Genomic DNA, 14,695 nt, shown 5'->3' on the forward strand with positions numbered 1-14,695 from the left:
TTTTTTTGAAAAATAAGAATAGTACCACTTTCGTTTGTATTTAATAAATATTATCCAATTATGTACTAACTAGACTCAAAAGATTCGTCTCGTCAATTTTGACCAAACTGTGCAATTAGTTTTTATTTTCGTCTATATTTAATACTTCATGCATGCGTCTAAAGATTTGATATAACGGAGAATCTGAAAAAATTTTGCAAAATTTTTTTGGGAAGTAAACAAGGACTAAGTATATGGTAGGTAGAACTACGACGACATTCCCCCGTTTTTCTACTGCCCGCTCGACCCAGATGCGATACGGTCGATATTCCCTCTCGACAAAAGCGAGAAAAAGAGTTCGTGGCAGCACCCCCAAAAACTTTGCTTGTCCTTTTGCACCGAGATTCACGCAGCCGAACGACAGCGGCACATTTTCTCGTGCTACGCGGACTCGCCCGCCGATGATGCCGCGCCGACAGCTCGAGATGGCCTTGTTGTCCCACGATCCCACGGCCTTTTTATTTTTTTGTATAGGTAGTACAGTACAGTACATGGCTCGCCGCCTCAAGCAGTCGCCGCCGCTCGCCGGGGCCGGGGCGGTGGTAGGCCCGGCGTTCTCCGGCCTCCGCGTCGAGCCGACGACTAGACGTCGCGTCGGCCTGCCAAGGCCACGTCGCTGCCGGATGCCGACGGGCAGGTTCACAGTTCGCCTCGCCCGTGACCCTGGCGAACATGAGCGGAGCAGTGAGCAGCAGGACGGTGGGCGGCCGCCGCTGGCGAGTGGCCAGCGTGCGCACCCCCATGTTCCGGTGTTGGATCTCCCGGTCAGGTCACTAGCGCGCGGCGTGCCGGGGGGATGATTCTTTTTCCTGGCCGTTCATGCCATTATTAAATAAAAATAATAGAAAAAATTGGTTTGGCGGCAATTCTTTTTCCGAAATTGGAGGACTACTGGTTGGTTCCGCCGTAAGGTAGTGTGACTTGAAATTTGAGCATTAGCAAAGTCACGAGTGTCATGGCGTTGCACTAGTCATGCCACCATTAGCAACGAGGCACGAGTGTCGTGCTATTGGGATCAGCCATCGATCGTGAGTACTCGTGCTCTCACACTACCTAAAATTTCCTATAAAGAATGCCATCAAGTTTTATCCTAAGTCCACAACAACTAAATTTGACTAGTTTATACAACATATATTTGTAAAACCGATACTTGTGATCCTAAATAAATACCATTTGATTAATTATACACAACATTTTCAAAATAAATCTATTTGATGTTACAAATGTTAATAATTTTCTTTATAAACTTAGCCAAACTTGAAATATTTTGACTTAGAATTATTTTAGAACCATAAGAGTAAGGCCTTGTTTGGTTGCTCCTGTTTTTTTTAACATCTATCACATCAAATGTTTGGACACATGCATAAAGTATTAAATATAAACTATTTACGAAATTAAAAACATAGCTAGACAATAATTTACGAGACGAATCTTTTAAACCTAATTGGTTTATGATTAGATATTAATTATCAAATAAAAAATAGATACAATATTTGTTAAACTTTAATATCTCGAACCAAACACTCCCTAAAAAGCTCAAAGGAAAATCACCTCTGCATATGCATACACGATCTCAATGTTGTCTGCTGCAAAGCACACACATAGACCTAAAGAATTATTTAGCTGAGCAAAGCTAGCAGTGAGATTCGAACTTTGTCAGTTAGACAACATGATGGAAGTTTTCATCGTAACATGTTTGAATTGCGTTGTAAGTATATGACGACCTTTACACGGAGGAGGGCCTACAAAAAACCTACTGTACGTTTCCTTCTCTGGCTCTGTCGTCCGCGTCGTGAAAGCTAGGCTAGATGTAACACCCAAAAATTTTATTTATTTCAAATAGATGAATTAAATTTAAATGAATTTATTTTGTGAGCATTTTCAATATAGGAAAATAAATAAATTTGGAGAAATTAAAATTTAATATAAATTTAGAGAAATATTTATGTTGCATACATGCCGGTGCATTTCTTTTATGTGATGATTGTTTTAAAAACCAAAATATTTTGCGCAAGAAAATATTTGAAGCAAAGGAATTCATTTGGAAAAATGTGTATAAAAAAAATGAGAAATCCTTTCCCTCCCTTCCCCTTCCTCTTTTCGGCCTGGAGGCCCAGCAACCCTCCCCACGCCCCTTCTCGGGCCTGGCCCAGCCGGCCTCCTACCTTCCCCTCTCTCTCTCTCTCCCGCTGACAGGTCGAGCCCGCCTGTCAGCTCCTCCTTCCCCAAACCGCCGCCCGCTTCTTCCTCTCTCTCTCTCTCGGTTGGAAAACCGCTCGGCGCCTCCCCCGCGCCCACGTTCTCCCGTCCCCCGCGCCACGGCCTTCAGTTGGAGAAAACCCCGTGCGCCCGAGCCTTCTTTCTCCCCCTTCCCAATTTCTTTTCTCTTTGTCTTCGCTCCTCTCGGTCTTGCGTAGAGAAGCCGCCGCCGCGACCTCCGCGTGAAGGCCGCCGTCCGAGCCGTCCTCGCCGACTTCGTCGCGACAGTGAGCTTCCCCATCCTCCCCGCTTTCTCCTCGACCGAACCCGTTGTATTTTCGTGCCTCCTAGCCCCCTGGGCGCGTGCTCCGGCGAGCTTCATGGCCGCCGGCCATGGAGCGGGCCACGCGTGGTCTCCCCGGCCGCGCTAAGGTTGGAACCGAGTTCGCCGCGATCTCCTCTCTCTCGCAGCGAAACTGGTTCGCGAAACCGAGCCCCGTAGCGCCTAATCGAGTTTCTCCGGCGAGCTTCGCAGGCCGGACATGGCGGCGCCGCCGCGCCTTTCCTCCCCTCCGGCCAGGCGCGCCGCCTCTTCTCTCTCTTTTCCCCCTTCTCTAATCTCGGCCGTCCGTTCGCGATCGGACGATCCAGGGCGCCCTGTACCCCTTCGTGGGTGAAATTTGCTTAAGAAACCCCCTGGATTTTAGGTTTCGAGCCGCGGTCCTTAGCGCCTTCGGGTGAAATACGTTTTGTCTTTTAGAAAGCGTAAATCCCGTCGGTTCGGTCAAATTACGTTTTCAGAAAATTACGAAATTGCCACTGAACTTGTTTTGGCCATAAAATATTCGTTATAGCTCCGAATTGACCCGTTCAAATTGCGTTAGGTTCGTAATTAAATTCTCTACATGATTGTACTACTGTTTCTGTATTTTGTCACTTTTTATTTTCAGGGTTAGGTTTAAATAATTAAATGCCTATAGGAAATCGCCGAAAAGTCGTAACTCGATCGTTTTAGCTCCGATTTTCGTGATCTTCGTATCGATGTGATCGTAGCGAATCGTAGGTTCTGTTTTTAAGTATTTTATTTCATTTTTGATCTGTTGGTGTACTGTTCTAATTAAATGATTGTTTGTTTGTATGAATGAACTTGGATGCGTGTTGTTGTGTGGTACCGATCGAGCGCAGACGGTGACGTGTCCGTGGGTGATCCATTTTATTTCGAGGAGCAGCAGGACCAGCAGCAGTTTCCCTTCACCGAAGGCAAGTATAACATGGGTTTCCCTTGTACACCTATTCACTTAATTATTTACGCATCTGCATGTGTCTAATTTGGTAACCCTAAGGACACCCTAGCTACCTGACTATATATTTATGACACCTATGGGTAGATTGCATATGGGTAGCTTTGCTAGTGCTTTAATTAATTGAGACTTTATTATCACTCTGACTTTAATGAATATGATGATGAATGTTGGGAAAAAGGGCTATGGTGCAATTGACTTCGGTCGGGTTGACCTAGACCCTCCGTAAGGACTTCTCTGTAAGCGACAATCCGGGACTTACAGTGCAACCGTGATGGTTATATGGCTCTAACTTTAGCTCAGTAATAGGATCTCATCTAGCTGGTTAGAGGTTACCCGAAAGGGCGCAAGAGGGGCTTGCCACTTTGGGTATAGAACTGCTTCTGTTCCTATGTGTATAGCCGTGATGGAGATGTGCCATAGGAAAGGGGGTTCTCTATATCTGCCTGCCGAGGAAACCTCGTGGCCCTAACTAGTTTGACGTGGCCTATGGAAGGCTTCATAGTGTTCCTTGCCGGCTCACCTTGGCAGTGTTAGTGGGTCTTGCAAACCCCGGGCATATGGGTAACACGACTTACGGGAAAAGTGCACACCTCTGCGCAGAGTTTGATCAATCTGGTATACTAGCCGTGCTCTCGGACATGAGCGGCCTTGGACCCTTACGGAATAGTTGGGTGTGGATGTTTATGGGAAATAAATCTGACGCATTGATCGTGATGATTAATGTGGATTAACCGTGATGGTGATGGTGTTAGCCGTGAAGGTTAACAGTGTTATTATTATGTACTCATTGGGGCTAATCGGGAGCTTAAGCATAAATGATGATTAAATAGGATTAAAACATTGACCAATTAAAATGCTAACTGCAGTAGCCAGTGTCTGCCCTTTTGAGCCACATAAAATCCTATGTTATGCTTGCGGAGTACGAGATGTACTCACGCTTGTCTTTACATTTCTTTTTGGACAAAATCCCGGATGGGTAACAGATGACAGCTACTACGAGGAATTCTTTGAGGACTTCTAGGTTGGCGATCCCCCAGTCGGTCGTTCCTGTGTTGGAGCTATCTTATCACAGCTAGTTATGAGTTATATTTTCCGTTTGTCGCAGACTTTGATATATTTATGTTGTAATAACGTTATGTAAGACACTTGTGATGATACATTTATAATTTGTCGACTTGTGTGCGCGACTATTTCTCGGGCGCACATGAGATTATTGTACTCAAATTTATCCTTAAATTTGGGTGTGACAAACTGGTATCAAAGCAAGGCTGACTGTAGGACGCAAACCTAGGTAGAAACAGTCGATTTTAGGGTTTTTATTATCGCTTTATTTATTTCATTACTTACTTTATTTTCTTGTTATTTTATTAAAATTTTATATTCTTACCCACTGTTCTATTTATGTAAACATATTGATTCTAATTCTTAAATAAAATTTATAGATGCCTCGTCGCAGCGCAGCCGCGTACCGTGCTCTCTTCATCGCCGCCCGTGCTCCGCCAGTTGCACCAGCACCAGCCCCAGTACCTGCACCCGTACCAGCACCAGCACCCGTACCTGAGCCCGAGGTCGTCGCCTCTGGTGGCGGCGAGGAGGAGGAGCCTATGGACACGGGGTCCCCTACGCCTACACCTTCAGCTCCTACACCAGTGGCGGTACCAATCCCGCAGGCTGCCGCTCCAGTTCCACCTGCACCTGCACCACCTGCACCTGCACCACCTGCGCCTGCACCCCACGCGTCGACGGGTTCAGCACCGACGCCTCAGTACCCACAGGTTGTTCCGGAGATGGGATGGACCTCCAGGAACAAGTTCATGGAGGCGGACGAGGACGCTCACTACCACACTCTGCTCACGGGTGTGTTGGCGAGCTACTACCTGGAGTTTGCTGCCACCGTCCGCTACCTTTGCTCGGAGCACAAGCACCCGTTGGAGAACACCTACTGGAAGGCCGAGGTGATCATCACCGCTCGGAACAACGTCGACAACTCGGATGAGGTGGAGTCCATCCACGAGAGCAGGGTTAGACGTGCTTCCGCCTACGAGAGCATGGAGGATGCAGCTCAGGCCGCGTACTTTCACTACCATGGCCGCCGTTTTGAGGCCATGCAGGAGGATAGGTACCGGTTCCTTCCCCGCAACGACCCAGATGGCAGGACATGGCATGTCCTGGCACCCCCTGCCGGTGACCCTACCCTGGATACGACGGTGAGACACGTCAGTGCCATTCAGGAGATGAACGTGGCACTGAGGCAGGAGCTGCGTGTTGCACAGCAGGCGGGGAAGCGCCTCCAGCGCCAGGTGGATGAGCTGCGTGGTCAGCTTGGACAGCCACCTATCTACAAGAAGAAGCCCCGCAAGTTCGTTCTGCAGGATAGAGCTCCCTAGATTTCCCAGTACCTTCTAGTTAGACGCTAGCGCGAGTATTTCAGTAATGTGTGGCTTGTGAACTTTAGTGAGTTGCTGTTTGTGTTGATGAACAATTATGATTTGGAGTTTTGTTTGATTGTGGAAACATGTGGGCCTGTCCGCATGTTTCTAAACCTTAATCTTAGAAGTAAATGTTGTTTAAATTCGAGGTTGGGTTACTTTATCTTGTCTCAGTCATGCTGTTTCTGGAGCAGTCTGTGATGTTTATTCAGTATCTCATTATCGGTTCAGTCAAAAATTACGAAATTTTTATGGTGAAAACTAGACTGGTATATATTTCATCTCCAACTGGAATCACCTCATTATCTGTTCATATCTATGAGATATGTCTGTTTTAATCTGCTGTACCGGCGCAGACTGAGAAACAGAGCAGAACCTGATAAACCACAATTTTGATTATGTTACTGATGGAATCAGTAAATGTGGTCTGAATAAAGTTTGAAGAGAATTTCTTAACCTTTCCAACGATGTATACCATGTTTATATTGGATCTATAGATTCTGAGATAAGCACAGATTACTGACCTGCTGAATTTGAAACTTGTCCAGAAAACTGCTAGACTTGTTTTTATCCATTATAAGCGATGAATAATTATTTTGGAAGATCACTAAAAGCCGTGAATCTTTGTTGGACGCAGATGGACGCCGAAGGAGCAGCCGCTGGTCATGGACATGGCCGTGGCCGTGGTCGTGGCCGTGGACGTGGTGTACCTGAGAACAGCTCATGGGTATGCAAGCTAATCTGATGCAAGCTATGATGAACCGTATGAACAATGAACCAGTAGCAGCACCACCGCCGGTTCAAGTCCGTGACAAGCGAGGGGAGTTCTTGAAAGGACGTCCTCCGGTGTTCACCCATGCCTCTGATCCACTGGAGGCAGACGACTGGTTAAAAGCAGTCGAGAAGCAGCTGAACATAGCCCAATGCAGCGACCTGGAGAAAGTGCTGTACGCATCAGGCCAGCTGCAAGGACCTGCACAGGAGTGGTGGGAGTCCTATCAATATGGACGCCCGAACAATGCTCCGCCAGTCACCTGGAAGGAGTTTACGGAAGGGTTCAGGTCCCATCATATTCCGGAGGGCCTGATAGAGCTAAAAGAAGAAGAGTTCCGGTCTCTCAAGCAGGGATCGATGTCAGTCAGTGAGTATCGTGATAAGTTTGCACAACTGTCACGATATGCTCCATATGAGGTGGCCAGGGACTCTGACAAGCAGCGTCTCTTCCTGAAAGGTCTGTATGATGGACTGCAGCTGCAACTGATGAGCAACACCTACCCTTGTTTCCAAGAATTGGTGAACCGCGGCATTGTCATCGACAACAAGCACAAGGAGATGGATGCAAAGAAGAGAAAGCTCCAGGGGCAACCGTCGGGCAGCAACACTCGCCCACGTGCGTACCCTCAGCAGGGATTCCCTCAGCGCAGTCAAGGACCGCCGAATCAGTGGAACCGGGGTCAGATTCCACAACGTCCTCAGTACCACCAGCAGTACCGCCACCAGAACCAACAACGCTCCCAACAGCAGTATGGCTATCAGAGTCAGCAGCGCCCCCAGCAACAGGTCAGCAACCAGGCACCACGCCAAGGAGTGCCCAACAATGCTCCTGGCAAGAGTGCAGCAGCCAGCGGAAATCCCAATGCCTGTTACCGCTGCGGAGAGGTGGGACACTATGCCTACCAGTGCCCCAAGAAGCAGAATCCACCAGCCCAGCAAAACCAGAACAACAATCAGAGGCCTGCTCGACCTCCGTTCTCTGGGAAAGTGAACCATGTGTCCACTGACACAGCTCAGGAAGCACCTGAGGTTATGATGGGTACGTTCAACATCAACTCCATCCCCGCTACAGTACTGTTTGATTCTGGTGCTTCACATTCTTTTATCTCCCAAGCTTTTGTTAGAGTGCATAGCATCCCACTTTGTGCACTGAAAAATTCTATGCTAGTAAATTCACCGGGAGGCACCATGCCAGCTAATTACTGGAGCCCCTCCACTAGTATATCTCTAAGGGGGGTAGATTTCAAGGTGCAACCTATTGTGCTAAGAACCATGGGAATTGACCTCATACTTGGTATGGATTGGATGAAGCAGCATGGGGCAGTAATACAGTGTCAGGAGAAATCTGTGGTGGTGACATCACCAGGTGGGGATAGAATAAGTGTGGATGTGGCAGTGCAGCCTCAGCCGACTGCTACAGTGAATCAGTTGAGAGGTGGTAATCAAGAAGACCAGGTGGTGGACGAGTTGCCAGGTATGCCACCAGACCGAGACATTGAATTTCTTATTGAGCTTTTACCTGGAACTGCACCCATAGCAAAAAGACAATATAGAATGGGGGTAAATGAATTAGAGGAACTTAAGAAACAGCTTAAGGAATTGCAAGAAAAAAGGTTTATTCTGTAACAGAACCGACCAAATTATAAGAGATTAAGCCTGATAGTGACCATTTGCATAGTCGAACCATCACGCTTAAGCCCATATAATCCCGGTAGTCCGTGAAATCTCAAAGGATTTCAAACCACACATCGCATAACAGCCAAGATCGTAATAAGTTTAGCGGCCGCCATCCACAAGTAATCCAGATTACAACATTCATAAAATACATCGGAGTGCTTAAAGTTATTACAAACCAAGTTCTTCAAGTAGCGGAAGCTTCATAATTTGAAATTACAACACACGCGATAAGTCTGATACAGTGCCATAGTTCGGTCATTCCCATAAAAGCAAAAGAAGAGACGGAGTGACCATCGCCCTTGGTCTAGTCATCACCCATAGCTGGGTACAGACAGAGGATGCAATAACCATAGTACATTTGACCATCTACAAAACAACATGGGAATAGAACCCTGAGTACGAGAAGGTACTCAGCTAGACTTACCCGTCATAAACTTAAAATAAAGACTCATCAAGGATCATGAAGGCTATATAGTGGGGTAGCTGACGACCATTTTGCAAAACCGCAGTATTTCGCTAACATAACCTACATAAGTCTTTCTTCTTTTAATTGGCTCAAGTTGAAAGTATCATTACCTATCGTCTAGGTTTGCACCTGCACTATTACAAGCAAGTAGGAGACTATGATAGTACCTCATCATAGTATTTCTTAAAACTATTCATCATTATAACCCAAGTGTTCCATAGTCCTTACTACGAGGACAGGGCTCATGTCAAGTGCTCACTATCCAGGAGCGATGGCGATTCGAATCGATTTCTAACCAGCTGGCGAGGTATTCCCCACACAAACCACACTCACTGATCAAGTGAGCTACAGATCACCGTATTACACTATCCAGGACCAATTCGCGGGTTCGGCAGGCACCGCCAGTACCCGAGGACCGTTCCGGCGACCGAGGTATCCAAGGTATACCAAGGTTGCGCGCCGCGCCCTCGTCGTTCTCCTCAACCATCACCAATACAGCGCATGGCGGCTCGATTCCCGGCCTGGATAGTGTTCAGGCTTCGCGGTCGGAACGACTTATCCTTCCAGCTAAGTGTGGGGCATGCGTTCAACATGACAAGAGGGCCGTCAACGATCGGTCCTTAATCGACACAGGCAGGGACACCATGGTCAACCCACCATAAGACCCTGCCCGGTCTCCAATTACATTCCACACTTGGTTATTTCTTTCCCCAAGCAACCACTGCTTAATCAAGCAAGTATCCACCTATATCTCGCAGGTGACAGGACATCACCCGACTTCTACCGGACTAAGCAAGCTAAGCATAGACTCCGCGCCTATCTACATAGGACAAGGTAAATAAATGAGTAGGGATAACAAGGAGTACTCATGCAGCAACGGTATCAGGCAATTCCTATCACTTAATATGCAATACAGTAGAACAAGTATAGCACTTTATATAAGTTAGCGAGAATAGGGAGACTTAGAATGCTCCGGGGCTTGCCTTTCTCAAACGTGCTGGGTCGGTGATCCGGACACTCCTGCAATTCCTCTCCGGGTTCCTGTGCTTCCGGAGGTTCCTGCTCCTGAAGCTCCTCGGGTTCCTCGGTTCCCACCTCGTTCTCCTGCGAGCCTGTATGATGCATACATGCTCATGAGTGGAGTGCGAGATGCCCGAGTGGATGCTTACATGAGGGAGTACCAAAGGAGTCATGTTATGATGCATAGGTAATGCACTTGGTCATGCTTATTACAAGGTAGTCAACATCATCCAAGAATAAACAATTGAATCAAACATCTATTACATTCTCTTCTATAATTATTTTTCAAATGAAATCAGCAACCTACATGATGCTTCAAAGATACACCAAACCCAACTTAGTCCATTCAACCCACATACACAACCATTCATAATTTTCTTTATTCATTTCTAAGCCCATTAAAAATCACATGCAATTCTGTTCATCAATAAATTCCAGAAAAATTACAGGAGACTACTAGCTAATCATAAAGTCTACTGTAAATTTTTCATAATTTTTGGTTACTTATTTTGAGCCACAAAAATCACAAGATTAAGTAATAAAGTAAGTATAATCACCCTACTGTGATATAAGTGTCAAACAACAGATTTCATATTTTTACAATTTGTCTAATATCATAAGAAACACCCACAAAATTTTCCAGATTTATTGCATGACCCATTTAATTATTAAAAATCATAAAGTACTGCCATGCAAGCATTTAAATTATCATAAATTCATTTATACACCAAATAATATGTAACAATATTTTCTCAGTGATTAAACACACATGCAGAGCCAGCAAAACAAGTTTTACATTTTTCTAAATCCTATTTTATTTACTATGCATTTTCCAAGTTTAGGAAAAACATGGATTAATTATATTCTTATAGGAAAGTTACTCAAACATGACATGCAATCATACTAGGCTGTAGATCTGGAAATAAGGAACACACCAAAATTTATTTCACCATTTTTGGAGCTATATTCATCAAGATATGGATTTTTGAACATTTAAATCATTTCCTGGAAAAACTTTTAAAACGGAAAACCATCTAAAACACTAAACGCACCCGGATCCATTCCCTCGGAGTCACTGACAGGCGGGACACGCGAGTCAGAGGACCCCACCTGTCATCCACCCCGTGACCCCGCTAGGTGCACCCGGTGCAGTGCACCCGCGGCCGCTGACGAGCGGACCCGCCTGCCAGCCGGGCCCGCTGGCCAGGACACCGAGAGGGGAGGGGATCCCCGACGACGGCTCGCCGCCGGTGATGCCTCTCGGCCGGAACCAACGGCACCAACACGTTCGCCTCCCTCTTGCGACTCGATCCCACCCCTTTACTCGCCCTGAAACCCCGCACAGCGAGTTGGCCACCGGCAATGGCGGACCGGCGGCGCTGCCGCAGCGGTGCCGGCCACCACGCTCCGGTAGAGCGCTCGAGTGCGGCTTCTCGCGACTCAGGGAGCCACGACGACCATAAAGCGCGCGCTAGCGAGGCAAGAGAGGTTCGGGAGGGGGAAAACCAGCGATGCCGACGCCGCGGAGAGCTCCGGCGAGGCCGCGGACTCTCCGGCGAGCGATTCGGCTCGCTAGAACCGCTTACCTGCGCGAAGAAACTACGTCCGAGCACGCGGAGACGAATGCGGAGCTCGGAGAGGTGGAAGGAGGCGCTGAGAGGCGACGGAGTGCCGGGAACACGGCGAGCGGAGCTCGGGGAGCTCCAATGGCGAGCGGCGGCACGGTGCGCGCGGAGAGGAGGCAGGAGAGCGCGAGAGAGAGCGAGGGGGCGCGCACCGGGTGGAGGAGAGAATGGCGAGGGAGGTGGCGCTGTCCGCAGCGGAGGGGGGGGCGTGGCGCCGGCGAGCAGCGCATGCCGTCCACGCGGCGCCGTCGGCCTGACGCGGTCGGGCGCGCGCGGCGCGGCCGTGTCCGAGCGCGCGCGGGGAGGGGGTGGACGCGGCGCTGTCGGCCTGGGCTGGCTTCGCTGGCTGGGCCGGTTGGTTGGCGCCGGCCCGCCAGTGAACAGCACCCCCTTTTTTTTTGAAATTCTTTTTCCAAATTCCTTTCTAAAATTATTTGGACCAGCCAAAAAGCATTTTCACCTCTTGCTCCCAAAAACAAAATTGTTCCAAATTAAAAACTCTACAACTTTGCTTTGACATGCAAGACCAAATTCCAAACAAAATTTGAATTACAAGTTAAAACTTAGTTCTAGGTTTTAATTAAAGTTATTTTGGATATTTTGTATAAATTCCATTTCTCAATTTCCATAGCTCCAAAAATTGCACAAAAATGTTCTTAATTCTTCTTACACATAAAGCAACCTAATTTGAATATTTCACTATTTTAGGAACAAGCATCACATTTTTAACATAATTAAAGCACATGAAATCATAATTTGAAAAGAGTGTCATGCTCATGATGCTTATGCTTGATGGAAATGCTTATGCCTGACTTTGGTGAGACTAAGTGCATGCTTAACACCTAGGGTGTTACAGCCCTTCCCCCCTTAGGGAAATCTCGTCTCGAGATTTTGGGTTACTAACCATTTCTTATGAAATTTTGGATAAACTGTTTTTAAGTAATCCTCTGTTTCCCAAGTGGCATCCCTATCGTCATGATGACTCCACACCACTTTATAAGTTCTGACAACTTTGTTTCGGGTTACTCGCTCCTTGGTATCCACAATCCCCACTGGCTGCTCCTTATACTCTAGGTCTGCTTTTATCTTGATCCCTCAAGGTTCAATTCTTTGCTCAGGCACTTTCAAACATTTCCGTAGTTGCGATACATGGAAGACCGGAAAGATCGAGCTCATCTCTTCAGGTAACTGAATCTTATAGGCCACTGGGCCTTTCCTCTCCAGCACTTGGTACGGTCCCACATATCTGGGTGCAAGCTTGCTTCGAACTCGGAAACGTTGAACTTTCTTCATTGGCGTAACCTTGAGGTACACATAGTCACCTATGTTGAATTCAAGTGGCCTTCTTCTCTTATCAGCATAACTCTTTTGTCGTGACTGTGCCGCTTGCATATGTTGCTGTATGATCTGCACCTTTTTCTCTGCTTCATTCACGAAGTCAATACCATAGTATCTTCTTTCACCAGGTTCAACCCAGTTTAACGGAGTTCGACATCTCCGCCCATACAAAGCTTCGAACGGGGCCATCTTGATGCTCTCTTGATAACTATTATTGTATGAGAACTCAGCCAAAGGTAACCATGATTCCCACGATCCCCTGGATGATAGCACACAGGCCCTCAGCATATCTTCCAACACTTGATTTAGCCTCTCGGTTTGACCTGAAGTCTGGGGATGATACGCCGTGCTTCTTATCAGACTGGTCCCCAAGCTCTTATGCATACGCTCCCAGAAGTGAGCGGTGAACTGCGGTCCTCTATCTGATATGATTGTCTTGGGAATACCATGCAACTTGACAATCTCAGCCATATATATATCGGCATACTCAGGAGGTCGGTAATGAGTCTTCACAGGGATGAAATGGGCCGATTTGGTCAATCGATCTATGATTACCCAAATCGAGTCATTCCCCTTCCTTGTGGTTGGTAAACCTGTGATAAAGTCCATACTGACCTCTTCCCATTTCCACTCCGGAACTGATAACGGTTGTAACAGACCTGCAGGTTTCATATGGATGGCCTTAACTCTGCAACACGTGTCACAACGGGCCACATAAGCGGCTATTTCTTTCTTCATCTTGGTCCACCAAAAGTGGGGCCTTAGATCTTGATACATTTTGCTGCTGCCAGGATGAATAGAAAGCTTAGAGAGATGGGCTTCATCCATGATGCGATTCTTCAACTCCCGATCTTTCGGGACCACTAACCGCTGTTGAAACCACAGTACCCCCTTCTCATCAACCCGAAACTGAGTCTTTGGGTCATCTTTGATCTTCTCTTTCATGTGCAAAATACCCTTGTCTGTTTTCTGACCTTCAATGACTTGACTCTCGAGTGAACAACTGAGTTGTATATGACATAAGACCTCAGGATGCATAAGATTGAACCCATCTTCAAACAACGGTTGAACCACTTGACAGTGGGGTTTACGACTTAGAGCATCTGCTACTACATTAGCCTTGCCTGGATGATAGTGAACTTCCATGTCATAGTCCTTGATTAGCTCTAACCACCGTCGTTGCCTCATATTCAGCTCGGACTGCGTAAAGATGTACTTCAAGCTCTTATGATCGGTATAAATGTGACACTTATTTCCTAGCAGATAATGTCTCCAGATCTTCAAAGCATGTACCACTGCTGCTAACTCAAGGTCGTGCGTTGGATAGTTGACTTCATGCTTTCTCAACTGTCGGGAAGCATAAGCTATCACCCTGCCATCTTGCATCAACACACACCCCAGGCCACTCTTCGATGCGTCACAAAACACATCAAAAGGCTTCTCTATATTAGGTTGTGCCAGAACGGGAGCAGTGGTTAGCAACTTTCGCAAGGTGCGGAAGGCTAACTCACACCCTTCCGTCCAGACAAACTTATGGTCCTTTTGTAGCAAACTTGTCATTGGCTTAGCAATCTTGGAGAAGTCAGGTATAAAACGACGATAATACCCGGCCAGACCAAGAAAACTTCTAACTTCCGAGACCGAAGTTGGTGCCTTCCAGTCCATGACCTCCTGCACTTTCGATGGATCCACAGCAATCCCTTCTTCAGACAAAATGTGCCCTAGGAACGGAACTTTCTTCAACCAAAACTCACACTTGCTGAACTTGGCATATAACTGATGCTCTCGTAATCGTGCCAGCACGATTCTCAGATGTTCGACGTG

General features: G+C 47.0%; 1 protein-coding gene across 1 annotated transcript; it reads left to right on the forward strand.

The window, feature by feature from the left end:
- On the forward strand, positions 3,454-6,134 carry LOC110434064 (translation initiation factor IF-2-like). Its single transcript, XM_021457725.1, has 2 exons — positions 3,454-3,498; positions 4,985-6,134. The coding sequence occupies exon 2, from the start codon at positions 4,985-4,987 to the stop codon at positions 5,927-5,929; it is 945 nt and encodes a 314-aa protein (XP_021313400.1). The 5' UTR covers positions 3,454-3,498; the 3' UTR covers positions 5,930-6,134.

The sequence above is a fragment of the Sorghum bicolor genome, chromosome 3 (assembly GCF_000003195.3).
Source record: "Sorghum bicolor cultivar BTx623 chromosome 3, Sorghum_bicolor_NCBIv3, whole genome shotgun sequence".
NCBI lineage: Eukaryota > Viridiplantae > Streptophyta > Magnoliopsida > Poales > Poaceae > Sorghum > Sorghum bicolor.

Bases quoted from the DNA above. Each gene is read 5' to 3' on its own strand.
- LOC110434064 (XM_021457725.1), top strand. From the start codon at position 4,985: ATGCCTCGTCGCAGCGCAGCCGCGTACCGTGCTCTCTTCATCGCCGCC.